This window comes from Barbatula barbatula, assembly GCF_947034865.1.
Source record: "Barbatula barbatula genome assembly, chromosome: 14".
NCBI lineage: Eukaryota > Metazoa > Chordata > Actinopteri > Cypriniformes > Nemacheilidae > Barbatula > Barbatula barbatula.
Genome location: NC_136777.1, coordinates 7327104 through 7340865, shown reverse-complemented (window position 1 = coordinate 7340865; position 13762 = coordinate 7327104). Strand labels below are relative to the sequence as shown.

Here is a 13762-nt window from a genome sequence, read left to right as displayed (position 1 = left end):
TATCCTGATGCCTGATCCCGAAGCTCGCCCCACTGTTAAAAGCTCCATAAAGAATTCATACTCAGCGGGGTGATGAGTCACATCATGTAACATGACATGATTCATATGGTCTTCTGACTGCAGCTCCTTTGGCTGGATGCACTGAATACTCTGTCAGTGTGTTGACAGTAGCCACAAAACCTGGAGCCCTGTGGCTGCTCTGGAATGTTCCCATTAGAGCCACTGACATCCACACATTATGACTAATATCCCTCAGCCTGCTGTGCTGAGACACCTCAATCCAGCTCCAAAAGAGAACAACTCGATATTATTTAATGACTTATCTGTACATTTGTGATATACAGTCTGTATCGTCCATATTATGGCTAAAGAGGAGTGAAAAAGCAGAATGCAGTCTATTTCACATCCTCTGAGCTCCAGTTTACTGTGAAGTCAAACAGTGCCCTCTGCTGGCTGTGAATACATCATACAACATCAACCTGGTTCTGTTTGGATAGCCTTCTTTCTTCTATCTACTATAATGTTGTACTAAATTTGATCAGTTTAGATCATTGATTCAAATACTCTGAACTAAAGGCTAGGAAATCATGTTATATTTCAAAGGGGCCATTGTCAGTGTTCGCTGCTGGAGCTAATCCAGCAGACGCCACCTTGAGCCGAGACTGTATCACTGTACTCTCACTGGGACCATTAGGACAGATCCATTCGAGTTTATTACAGTAAGATGAGACGTGTGACCTTCAGAAGACCATGATCACATTCGCACACATTATCATCTTCTGCTGAACATCTGTGGACAACATGAATGACACAGGGACATGTATAAGATCTAAAACACACTAGAATTGTATTTGTCAATCATTCAAACTGGGGTCCCACCAAGGTGGATCCAGGGGCCACAGATTTTGTGGCATTTTATTAAAGATAGAAATTGATCATACATTTTATGCCATCCAACATCAGAAAAATAAAACCATCAATCGAAATAATTGATGTTCTAGTATTGTACAGTGGTGTGAAAAAGTATTTGGAGGCCTCTCTAGCTTCAGTTAAGGTCAGTGTTCATGATTCTACAATAAGAAAGAGACTGTGCAAAAATGGCATCCATGGGAGAGTTCCAAGACGAAACCACTGCTGACCAAGGACACCACAAAAGGCTCGTCTCACATTTGCTAAAGAAACATCTTTATGATCCCCAAACATTTGGGCAAATATTCTGTGGACTGACGAGCCAATGGTTGAAGTTTTTGGAAGGCATGTTCCGTTACATCTGGGGTAAAACTAACACAGCAATTCAGAAAAGGAACATCATACCAACAGTCAAACATGGTTTTGGCAGAGTGATGGTCTGGGGGTGCTTTGTAGCTTCAGGTCCTGGACCACTGGCCATAATTCTGCGCTCTACAAGAAAATCCGAAAAGTGTCCGGCCATCGGTTTGTGACCTCAAGCTTAAATGCACTTGGGTTATACAGCAGGACAGTGATCCCAAACACAACAGCAAGTACACCTCCAAATGGCTAAAAAACTAAAATAAAGGTTTTGAAGTGGTCTAGTCAAAGTTCACACTTAAATCCAATTAAATGCTGTGGCATGACCTTAAAAGGCTGTTCGTGCTCGAAGACCCTCCAATGTGGCTGAATTAATTCTGCAAAGAGTGGGCCAAAATTCCTCATGTTTTTGGTTAAATACACATTCTGAGTAAGACAAGTCTTTATTTGGGGGGCGACAAAACCATGCACTCTACACAAAGATGTCCTTACCACGAAAAAGTATGAAAACCACTTAAAGAAACTAACATCTACCAACAGAAACATAGTATTAGTCAATGTTATAAGGGGTTTACCACATGCATACTGAAGAAAGAGACATGGGATAACTGCGTGATGTTTTCATTGCACATTTAGATTGAATGATGTTAATCGATTTAAACAAGGCACCTTGAAAAGCATTTTTACTCTTAAATCGACAAACATGTTTATTTTGTCCAACTTAGCAAGTACATAAATACATTTTGCACAAAGCTATCATCAACCTGCCATCTGCTTACAATAAAACCACAGCAAACATCATCTTTTGAGGAGAAGCTTCCATAGGAAATTCTCCTAAACAAGCATTAATACAGGATTTTTTCTGTCTACGTTTAATTCCATCATTCCATGAGAAATGACAGCAGCTCTAGGAAGAACCACAAGAAAATAATGTTATCCTGCAGATAAAGTCAATTTTCTGCCAGCATTCAAACACACGTGGACCGTGTTGATGTGCATCTCAAGCTTTTCTCTTACTCTGCAATGTTCTCTTTCCAGAGAGTGCTCCTTTCTTGGCTCCTCTGACCATACCTTTAAACTGGCCCTGCAGTTTGGCCTTTTTCCTGTGAACAAAGTTAAAGGTTCTGTTAAAAGTCACAGATATGTAAAGCGCAAGTGCATAAAGACTGAATCCATCTTATACCTGCGGTTCAGCTGGGCTTTTTCCAGAGGAACATAAGCGTACGGGTCAACCTTGCCTTTCTTCTTCACGTCACCCCCGTCCCTTCTGCAATGAACAGAGAGATGTTTCTTAAGGACCATTGTTAAATGTCATCACATGTTTTCATGTGTGTTGAAACATGTGTTGGTCACTATTACCAAATTGTTTGCTGTTCTATTCTCACCTTAGATTTATACTCCATGCCAACCTCCGCTCCTCCACCCAGAGGTCTGTGGATGCCTCTGCCACCAGCTGAGAGGTTCAACAATACAAATGTAAGAATCTTCACACATCTCACATTAAACCGGGCACATTTTTAGAGTTTACTCTACAAATAAAACCACAACTGTTGTGTAGTACCTTTATATTTCATTTTGGGTTCAACGTCCATATCGTCATCCATATCGTCGTGTATTTTCCTCCTTGAGTTCTTCTTCTGTTTTATAGAAAGAAACATCATTATTAGACAAACCCTAAATATAACAAACCTTTAACAATATTTTCCATGATGGTGATGCCTGTATATTATTGTATACATTTATACTTAAGAATATGGCAAACAATTTTATCCAAAACTAATTACAGTGCATTCAATAAGTATACATACTCATAACATTTTATAAGTATACAGCTGAGGAAAAATATAAAGAGACCATTTCAAAGACCATTTTTAGTTTTTCTGAATGTACTTTTTATAAGTTATATGTTTAGGTAAAATTATCATTTTTATTTCATTCTGTAAACTACTAACAATATTTCTTCCAAATTTGAAATAAAATTGTTTCTATTTGCAAAAAATTAACAATTAAGAAACAAAATAACAGAAAAGATGCTCTTAATTTGCCAAGAAAACAAGCTTATATTCATTTTTAAACAATACAACAGTAATATTTTAAGTTTAAAAGTATTTTTCTATGTGACTACCTCGATTTTATCACAGTTTTTGTGACCGTGTTTTGTCATACTGTCACTCTTTCAAATTGCTGTTGGATGACTTTGTCACTCCCGAAGTTTAATTTTGTTGAAATTCAACACACACTGGACTATAATGGCCACAATACAGCTAGAAATGCTGCTTAAATGAAAATTGGGAAAGTGTTCCTTAGGAATTCAACACAATCCTCTTCAAACTAAGTTACAGGAACACATATAATGTAATTACACATATACTCACCATTTTGACACCAGCTTCTTCCAGTATATCATCCATTTCTGTGTCTAAAAAGCAATTGGCAAATGATCAACATAAGGTTTATAACAAAAAGGATTTGGTATAAATGATGTCCTCCTACCTTTAGTTTTGTCTTCCTCATCATCATCATCATCTTTAATAATCAATCGTCCGTCTGACGTCACCTTGAACCCATGATCAACTTTGGGTGCCTTCTTCATGTCAGGATTGGTGGCTGGATAAACATATTTGATATAAATCTAAAATGTTCAACCTGTTGAAGACAATTATCAACCATCAAATAAAAAAAAGAGGTCTCTTACCCAGAACTCTCTGTGCTGCCTTTGGATCCAGGAAGTTGAGTGGTTCATCTGATACACCTTCCTTCAACCAGGCCTGACTTTTCTTCTTCACCACCTTCTTCTTCTTCTGACCCTTCTTGGGCTTCTCATCTTCATCAGAGTCAGCAGAGTCCGTCTCAGCCAGAATGTCCTCAATGCTGCACAGAGACAGATCCGTCGGTTGAATTACCAATAACAAAAAGGCTGACGTTTCATTTCATTAAAACTGGACACTCTTTTTGTACCTCTCTCCCTTCGGTTTAGACGTCTCGTCCTCACTGTCTGATTCATCCTCATCTTCCTTAACCAGCTGCTTGCGTCTTTTATTTCTGGCCTCCACTTTACGGATGTTCACCAGGACCTTGTGGTGGTCGGCAGGCAACATGCTCTTTACCAGCTCAAAGCTGAAAACAATTTACATGATGTTGCAAACAACAGAGATGAGCTCAAAGAAATGTATCAGAGGAACAGATGGTTATGTTTGGTCAGGTGACTCAACTTACCCAAATTTTCGAATTAATTTGGTGTAAATACTCTTAAGTTTTGCCCTTAAATGTCTTCGCATGTCATCTTTCATATTACTGATGCCTTCCATCTGCAAAAAAGAGAGCAATGAGAAATCCTCTTCTGCTGAAAACTTTAAATGTTAGTTCAACTATGAATGTTTAAGGACACTTACAATGACAGTCAAGTGACTGGCTAACACTTTCCCTTCCAGAGCGAAGAGAAGGACCTTGAGGAAGCCCAGAGATGCTTTGACTATTTCTCGTGTCCTGCTGGTGAGCAGCAGGCAGATGTTATGCAACAGCTGCTCCAGTGAGGTCACATCTATAGAATCTGCACACAATAATTCCACATTTATCTGGGCTTTTATACAATCTTGCACAAAATAATAAAACTATTTAAACATCATTAACAACAAATATAATAAAGCCACAAACTAAGCAATCGTTTTAAAGTTAACATGAAATAGAAGTTGCGGTGGTGTTTTCTGCCAAATTGTTATGTATATCTGAATAAAACAGTTTCTGGAATGTGGAAAATGCAGGGCGGGTCTTGACTTCATCTTTTGGGAATTGATTGGAATTTGGAAGTCTGGTTGTTGCAAAGACATTCAATAATTAATATCAATAAATGATTTATAATAAACTTAAATCAAAAATAATATTCTTTAAATTAAATTTTATCACTTTAAAGTAAGGGGAATATCTAAAGATCCTTTATTTGTGTTACAACGCATGTATAACGTCATTCTTTTTAAGCAAGATGATTTATAATTACTTAAAAATAATTACCAATAAATACTTCATGAACACTTACATTATTTTTCACATAACATAATGAAAACTCCAAAATAACAGGAAATGTGTTGTGTGACAGTCATCATTCTCACCTTTGTAATGAAACACTAGTCGTGTAAGAGCCAGCACTGTGCAGGTTATCATTGTGACGGAGCCAATGAGTCCAACGAACACATTCCCCAAATATTCATTCACAGCATCTGAAAAAACACACCACTCTTTATTAATTCCGTTCATATGTCCATACATCAACAAACCTAAAAGTTCAATCTGGATTTATCTTCATACCTTTCTGGTTCCCACAAAACCGCAGAAAAGCATTACCGATCTCAACCAGGAGGGTGTAGGCGTTTTTGCGGGCCCCTACAGACATTTCCTTTGTGCAAACGATGACCTAAACACACATATTTCATGTCATAACAATAAAGCTTTGATGAAGAAAACTGATTTCAGACAGTGTCACATGCAACTGTTCCTCTCATCTCACAACCGTACCTCAGGAAGCACTGCGATAATAAAATCCTTGTGTTCCGCGTTTATCTGCTTCACTATGTGGATTAGACACTTCAGTCTGGGCTAGAAAGTCAAAGACCAAATATTACTGCCATGCATTGTAATATCTGTTAATGTTTTTACAATCCAGTTTACTCGGGGTTCTTACACGTTTGGCAGGTGAGGACGCGGTCTTCAGGCTGTCCAGAAGAGTTATTTTCAGCCGCTCAAGATTAGTCAGAACAAAAGTTTTACAAGGTTCTCTCTCTCCTCCGCACATCTCCTCTAATACTCTGTAGGCCTTCTTCTGGATGCCTGAGTCCTTGCTCTATAAAACACACGTGTGTGCAGAATAATTAGATGAAGCCTGTTTATATAAGAGGTGTAAATATAGTTTGAGGTGCAAATGGGAAGATTTTCACCTCCAGGAAAGGTTTTATTAATTCAAATGTTTGGGTCATAGATGCTTCATCCACAAATGGAGCCATTGCTACAATCAGATCCATTACAGCAAGTCTGAAAAAACAAGAGCAGGTACATCATGAAGCTAATCTATCTGGTTCTTTCAGGCACTTCTCATACATAAAAGATCTCAAATAATTCTGTATTTAAAGATATGTTGAGCCAAAATAGAAAATTATTTCATCATTTACTCACACTCATGTCATTTCTAAGCTATATAACTTTCTTCTGCAGAACACATTAGAAGATATTTTTAAGAACATTGGCCTCCGTTTACTTTCATTGTATGGACAGAAAACAATTGTTTCAAAATATTTTCTTTTGTGCTCCACAGAAGAAAGTGTCATATACAGATTTTGAATGGAATAATGACAGATGTTTTATTTTGGGTAGACTCATAGTAAATGGCTGTAATAATTTACCGTGTGAACTCCGAGCTGTCTGCGCTGCCAGGTCTCTCCAATGCTTTCTGCAGGAACGTGCACACCATCTGATACACAAGAGCAGATATTCAGCACATCAAAAATCAACAGCATTGTGGAATCATATGTATTCTTCCAGTATGGCTTCTTAAGCATCCGTCTTCATTAGTACCTTCTGATCTGTGATGGTCAGATAAACTCTTATTGTGTCCAGGACAGCCATCCTAGAAACAAACGCCGCTCCAGGTGTAGGCTCCTGACTGTATATGTTAAACAAGATGGGGAGGAAGTTCTTGGCAAAGCGACTTACTTCCGCTTTTTCATCCTCTGTAGTAAAGCAATAGCATCCAAGAAAGTTTTATTTCCATATTGTAGAATTCCAAGGATTCTTATATTCTTCCGCACAAATACAAAGAAAGGCTGACCTGTTTCACAACTCTTGTTGATGAGTATGCGCAAGGCCTGACAGATGCACAGGCGGAGATCAGGGCATTCATTGAGAGCCTCACCCAAAGACCGGGCAATGTTCTTGAAAGATGTCAGATCTGTGGTTTTAGTGCAGAATCCAGGCAACATGGTCCAAATCTAACATAAGACAACATTATTAATAAGTTAATAAAACCAAATAAATCAAAAGAGTTACTCATTTAATCCAATATGAACATTTTCACATAATGGCATGAGCTGGTATTTATTGTACCTGCATATGTAGTGTCTGATAAACTTTGGCCATCAGTTTCTGACCCGACTGCTTTAGTTCTTCAGCTGGGATTGAAAAAGAAATCAAGTGACATGTTTAATTTAGCTGTCAATAGATTCAAATCTTTAATTCTGCAACTGATACTAATTGTTTTTACTAATCAAACCCATTATAATAAGTGTGTCCTTCCTACCTGTCTAAAAGGTATAGGAAATATACAGAAAATAAATAAAGTTCTCAAAACACTTTACAGTCTTTACTGCTAAATACATGCAGCGCCGCCGCTCCCACCACGCGCATCACGCACTGTGCGTAGGGCACCAAGTGCCGAGGGGGCACCAAAAATAGCCTGATGAATTTTAAAAATTTTAAGGCATATTTTAGCCATGTATATGTAAAAAAAAAACGGCCGAACAATCCTATATCACCCCATCCACACCACGGCAGTGCCGGTTGATCGCGCGTGCGCCTGACGCAGTTTGACAGAGGCCAGCTAGTGAAGAGCTATGTAGTGTATAAACCTCACTATCAATCAACAGAGACAGAGAGGGGGGGGGGGCATCATAATGGAATTATGCTTGGGGCACCAAAATGGCTAGCAGCGGCCCTGAATACATGAAATACAGAAGAATCCTCATTAAAGCAACAGCAGCACATTTAAGAACGCTGCCGCTCTAAGCAACTCTATAATGCACTTCCTATATATCCTAACACTATGCATTCATTTAAGACTTCATTTAACTCGTTGAAGACGAGAATTGCTTGCGAGAATACTAGACAAAATGTGCTTTCTGGCATAATCTTGTGTTTTTGTTCATTCAAGCCCGAAAAAAAAGTTAATACTCGTGCGCTTTCTGCCAGATTCTGACACAGCCTTTAGCCCAAGTGTACACCTGACGGGACCGCTGTTGCGTTGAGCCGTGTTCCACAGCCAGAAGCGACGTGTCAATACAACCATTTCAAGTGGTTTAGTGCCTAAATATTGTGAAGGCCTTTATATGAGTAAGAGCGGGATTATGTCATGTAACGCTAGACAATGATGACAGAAAAAAAAGAATGTTTTAAAATATTTTGAACGCGTTAAATCTGAAAAGAATGTATCGTATACGTTAACGCTGACAGCCCTAGTTAAATTATTTGTTTTTGTATAAAAAATAACAACAAGCAGCATTTTATCAAGTGAAGAGCAATGTGTACATGTATGAGAAGCACCGACACACCTGTTCGTCTGAGTTTGGTTGCCAGGGGTAAAAAGAAGGATGTAAAGTATGCCAGCCGTGTGTTCTTCACATGATCTCTTATGACTGGGATCAGCCAGCTACGTGGGAACTCCAGATCATCACTGCCGACAAATAAATACACAATTTAAAGTTTCAGTGTATAAAATGTAGCGCCATCTAGATTGCAACCTACAGCTCACTCCAGCCCTCCATTTCGAAGCACTACGGCAGCTGACAAAGAACTAAGATGTCTTCGTGTTTTCGTTTCTTTGCCAAAGGGGATAACATATTTACAATATAAAAAAAAGAATGCTCTGTAGAGCAGTTGTCCGTTTAGGGCTACTGTAGAAACAACATGACGAATTCCATGCAAGGGGATCCACGGTGTATCTGGATAGAACTGTGAACTAAATTTCTGAAACCGTGAGAAGAAACAGTTGATCAGCTCAGTTACTCACTCTGTTCCAGTGATGAGGAGGGGGATCGCATTCAGGACCACCTCTGGACCCATGCTTTCTACCGCACCACCCACAGCAAGATCCAGTTCTCCAGAGAAAGGAAAGCGAGGGGTGGCCCGGAGTTCACTGAGAGACTGAAGACTCTGAGGATGACATATACAACAGTTTATAGACATCTTCTAAAAAGAACAGCTTTTTACTACATCTGAAATTAATGCAAAGGTAAGGTATGGTCAGTCAGAATGTCAAAGTGCTCTGACAGGGTGATCTGAAGGATTTTATTTTTATTTAATATATTTATATGACTGTCTTGACTTCTAGATCCAACTTTTGAAGTGGCTCTGTATAGAATATACCTTAATCATAATGGGATGAGCCTGTTTTCCTGCGCCTTTGTAGAAGCAGCCTAGAATTTGCAGCACAAACGGCCAGGAGGCATGATAACGGTAGGACAACCCTTCCTCCACAGTGCTGAAGAAAAACCAAGAGGTTTATATACAATGTTACAATACATCAAGTTCTGTAAAATAACATGACAAGAGTCGTTCAAAGCAGCTCACCGGAAAATCTTAAGGATGTAGACCCCATTTCCAGATGATGTGCTTGGTAGAACAGGACCAATTTCTGCCATATGAGGAGCCACACATTCATTTATCAAAGTCTAGAAGGAGAAAATCATCAGCACAGAGTCAGAGATAAACTCCATGACAAACATCTGATGACATTGTTGACTGACTTCAGCACGTGCCATACCTTTAGCGTCTGAGATGCGGCTGAAACAACTTGCGTGTGTGGAGACAGGAGACATGACATCGAGATGTTGAACAAGCGAGGAAGATGTCCGAGACTCAGAGTGCACTGTAAACTAAAAGCCAGAGATGGAATAAGAACAGATTCTTCTTGAAGATGAAACTAGTGATGTGCTGAACAAGTTTTACCTGGAGAGATGAACATGAGCCTTCTCCATTACAGCAAGCCATGCTAATAAAGGCTGTAGATCATTCTCACTAGGAACATAGTCATACAAGGCCTGAAGGTGAGAATGTCATAGAATGATTTAGTAACACATGCAATGCAGAAAACACAGACATAACCTTTTAACGTAAAACAGATCAGATTGAAAAGAGAATGAATTTTGACGCTCACTGTGATAATCTGGGCGTTGAGTTCAGCAGACATACTGGAAAGATTGGATTTGCCACTGAAGAGTTTGTGGAAAGCCTGCATTGCAGCTGCGGTCACCAACTTTAGAGAAACAAAGGTGGGGTTTACAATCTCTCCATCGTGCCCCATATAATGACAGAGATCGAAATGTATGAGTTAAACATTCGTACCACATGGCTCAGGGTCATGACTCGCAGGAGGGTCTCGCAGCAAGACTTGACAGAACTGAGAGGCAACACAGACAGAAGTTCCTTCAGGAGACCCAGCACGTGGAGAGTGGTAGTGTGTTCTTTGTTTCCTTGAACAAAAAAGACAAACACTGTTCAATAGTTGATTACAAATGGAGGAATGACACAAGAAAGTGCTGGTCTTAATTATTAGGATGAAAAGTCTATTGATATACACCATTGCCATTAGGAAACAACAGTCGAGTCTGCTAAATGGAGTGATTGACCAATAAGAATCAAGTATTCCAAAGACAAGATCAGTAGGGCTGACAAACGATTAATCGCATCCAGAATTCACGTTTGTGTTTACATAATATCTGTGTACTGTGCATATAAATTTTGTATTTATAAACACACATATACATACATGCATGCATGCATGAACATTTATATGTCATTGTAATTATTGGTAAATATAAATAAATATATCTAAATATGAGATATGTATATTTTTGTGTTTATAAATACAGAATTAATATCCCCTAAATACTAACAATATTGTTAAATAGTAACATAAAAAATTTTTATAACTTGGATTGTTTAGTTATTTAATTGTAACTCATAAGACAATGATATGAGTCAGTGTTCAACTGACCTCCTGACTGCTCTATTTCCTTGCAGCAGAATTTGGCCGTGGTCACAGCAGCTGGGTGGTGGCTCGGGGCATTTTCAGAGAACAAGAACTCACTTCCGCGGAGGATGGAACAAACACCCTGCTGTGCCGCCTTTCGAACCTGTATATAGATTATATCATATCACAATAAAAAGATTAAGACTGTAGTGTACCATAGTATTTGATATTGAAATTGTAGTAATCTTGTAGAAAATTAATAAACACGGTATACACGAGTAAAGTTAAAAACAATAGTTTCTAAGAATTTTCCTGCAGTTTACTATTGTAAATACTATAGTATACTACGGTAATTTATGTGGACAAATATACCACCATTCTATAGTAAAAAAGGGAAATTTTGAACAAATTTAGGTAATCTTAAAATGATATGGCCCTAATTTATCCATCTGTAAGTAACATTAATGTCTTTTGTCAGTTACCTGCCTATTCATGATGAACGGCACTTGCATGTTTTTATTAAATGATGACAACAGCAGATTTATACTTGTGCTACAACTTTTGGGCCTGTGCTACCAAACTTTAAACCTCTCTTGCACCAGTGCTATTTGCTAAAAAAGTTAACCTTCAGCCTTAACACTAATAATAATAATTACTGCTTGCCTTTGTTTAATAGCAGTCACTGAGAGTAGGCCTATAACCAAATTCAGGCGGCAAATAATAAACTTTTATATTATATTATTATTTAAATTAAACATTTAAATTAAACATAATTTTCTTTATCTTTGGAAAAGTAATTTTTGATTTGACAAATGTACTTTTCCGAAGGAAAACCACATGACAATGCTTAATGTCAAGCCCTGAAGTAATCTGTATTTGTTATATAATAACGTCTGTTTCACAAAATGATGACAAACCTTTGGTTTGGCGTGCACTGTGAAGCTGAGGAGGCCGTGGTAAATCTGTAGAGTTGATGGGTAACTCCATACTGAGGGATCCTGTTTCCGCAACAAGGTTGCTAGACAGGATATAATCTGTGCAGAAACATAGCAGCAACAAACAAAGATAACCAAATGTCCTCATCATATCATTTCATTACAGCAGATCTTCTGTGCAAAAATGTACAAATCAATGCAGAATATACAAACCAAGCGCAGGTAGGACAAAGAATCAGAACTGGCTTGATTTGACATCACATCCATTAGGGCCTTGGCTGTGTCTGAGAACTTTTTCTTGAGTACTGCAGCAGGCACCCTTAAAAAATAAGATGAAAATTGGAAATATTCCTAGACAGCGGTTACAGACTGATGACTAACAAAACACTGCTTACCTTTTCATCACCAGGCTGAGGAGGTAGGCAACAGCTGCCAGTGATTCACTGCTTTCCACAGCTTCAAGAGTCGTCATCTGTGGATTGACAATGCATAAAACATTAAGTGATAGCTCACCCCAAAATAACTATGTTATTATTCACCCTCGTGTCACTTAAAGCACAACACAGGATATTTTGACAAATGTCTACCAGGGTCGGTGTTGTTTGGTTACCAATGTTCTTCAAAAATTATTTTGTGCTCTGCAAAAATGAAATTACATCGACCCACCAGGGCTGCAAAGTATTCTGTCTCTGTTTCCTTCCCTCCCTGAGATCGTATGACTTCTGTGACAGCTGCCAATACAGCGCAGATCTGTAAAACCAAACAAACACAGCTGTATTCAAGACATTCAAGGTGAACATTTGTACTATAACAACTCCATGATGCATGTTTGCACCCAATTTATATGCAGTACCTCCTTATGAGCTGCTGAGTTTGACTCCCAGTATCTCTGTACTTTCCTAAAGGTCATGTTGGAGCAGTCTGACAGTCCACTGAGGAATGTCCCTGAGGTTTTCTCGGTGAGTGCAGGCTCTTCCATGGCATCTCCTGCAGCATCACTGCTTCTCTCCAAACACCCTGACTGAAGCTCATTGTGGAGTTTCAGAGCATCTACTGTCAGATCACTCTTTTCTGAAACAAAAACGTAGGTTTGATAAATCCCACATTCACAGAATCAGACCAGTTTACCACTAAGTGTGTAATGTTAAGACCGTAAAAAGATTGACAGTCATACTGTAAGACATAAATACTGTAAAATATACAGCTGCTTTACTCATAAAAGTTTTTCGAACATCGTGACATCAAGTAAGTCGTCACCCCAAGTAAAGAAGCATTAATTTGATGCTGTTTACAGTGTAAAGCAGCCGATTTATCTGTGATCAGATACCCACGTGTTGTTAGCCAGGCCAGTCTTACCTATTGGTCGACTGAAGAATCGGCTCCTCGCAGCCTTTCTGAAACGACTTGTTTCTGGATTCGAGTCGCTGCTGTGTCCTTTCTTCCACCGCTTTAATTTTTGGGCTGCTCCGGATGGAAGTTTTCCGGATTTTACCATTTTGGCTATTTGGATTCTCTCAGTCCCCCAGTCACGTTGGTCTCGTGCCTCCTGCCTGCGTGTCGCACTGGTCATTACGTCATCGCGATGCGCCACCTACCCACACCGCGAAAGTGTTGTCAAAAAGCGCTTAATACTCCAATTTAAATACATTTAATTTGTTTTAATGTCAAACTAAATTTTTTAAGTTGATTTGTTGTAAATAACTACTACAGAAAAATAACGAACACTCTAGATAATTTACTAAATTAAAGTATGGATACAGCCATATACGGTAAAATATAAGTATACATAAATAGACATTGTATATCAAACTTTCATTTTTAGCACGCA

The 13762-nt window shown here is 38.6% G+C and overlaps 1 protein-coding gene across 1 annotated transcript; it reads right to left on the bottom strand.

Moving 5' to 3' along the window:
* Nucleotides 1–859: 859 nt before the first annotated feature.
* On the bottom strand, nucleotides 860–13533 carry rrp12 (ribosomal RNA processing 12 homolog). The gene is given in 35 exon segments (XM_079472873.1): nucleotides 860–2372; nucleotides 2453–2526; nucleotides 2528–2536; nucleotides 2655–2722; nucleotides 2831–2906; nucleotides 3645–3688; nucleotides 3763–3876; nucleotides 3965–4140; nucleotides 4228–4386; nucleotides 4486–4577; nucleotides 4662–4819; nucleotides 5376–5483; nucleotides 5572–5677; nucleotides 5779–5859; nucleotides 5945–6103; nucleotides 6198–6291; nucleotides 6660–6727; nucleotides 6832–6986; nucleotides 7085–7244; nucleotides 7360–7424; nucleotides 8580–8701; nucleotides 9038–9180; nucleotides 9394–9508; nucleotides 9598–9698; nucleotides 9791–9902; nucleotides 9976–10067; nucleotides 10184–10282; nucleotides 10372–10499; nucleotides 11024–11162; nucleotides 11917–12033; nucleotides 12148–12253; nucleotides 12330–12406; nucleotides 12601–12684; nucleotides 12788–13005; nucleotides 13291–13533. Coding segments are annotated over 35 exon segments (3936 nt in total). The 5' UTR covers nucleotides 13505–13533; the 3' UTR covers nucleotides 860–2269.
* Between the last annotated feature and the right edge of the window lie 229 nt (nucleotides 13534–13762).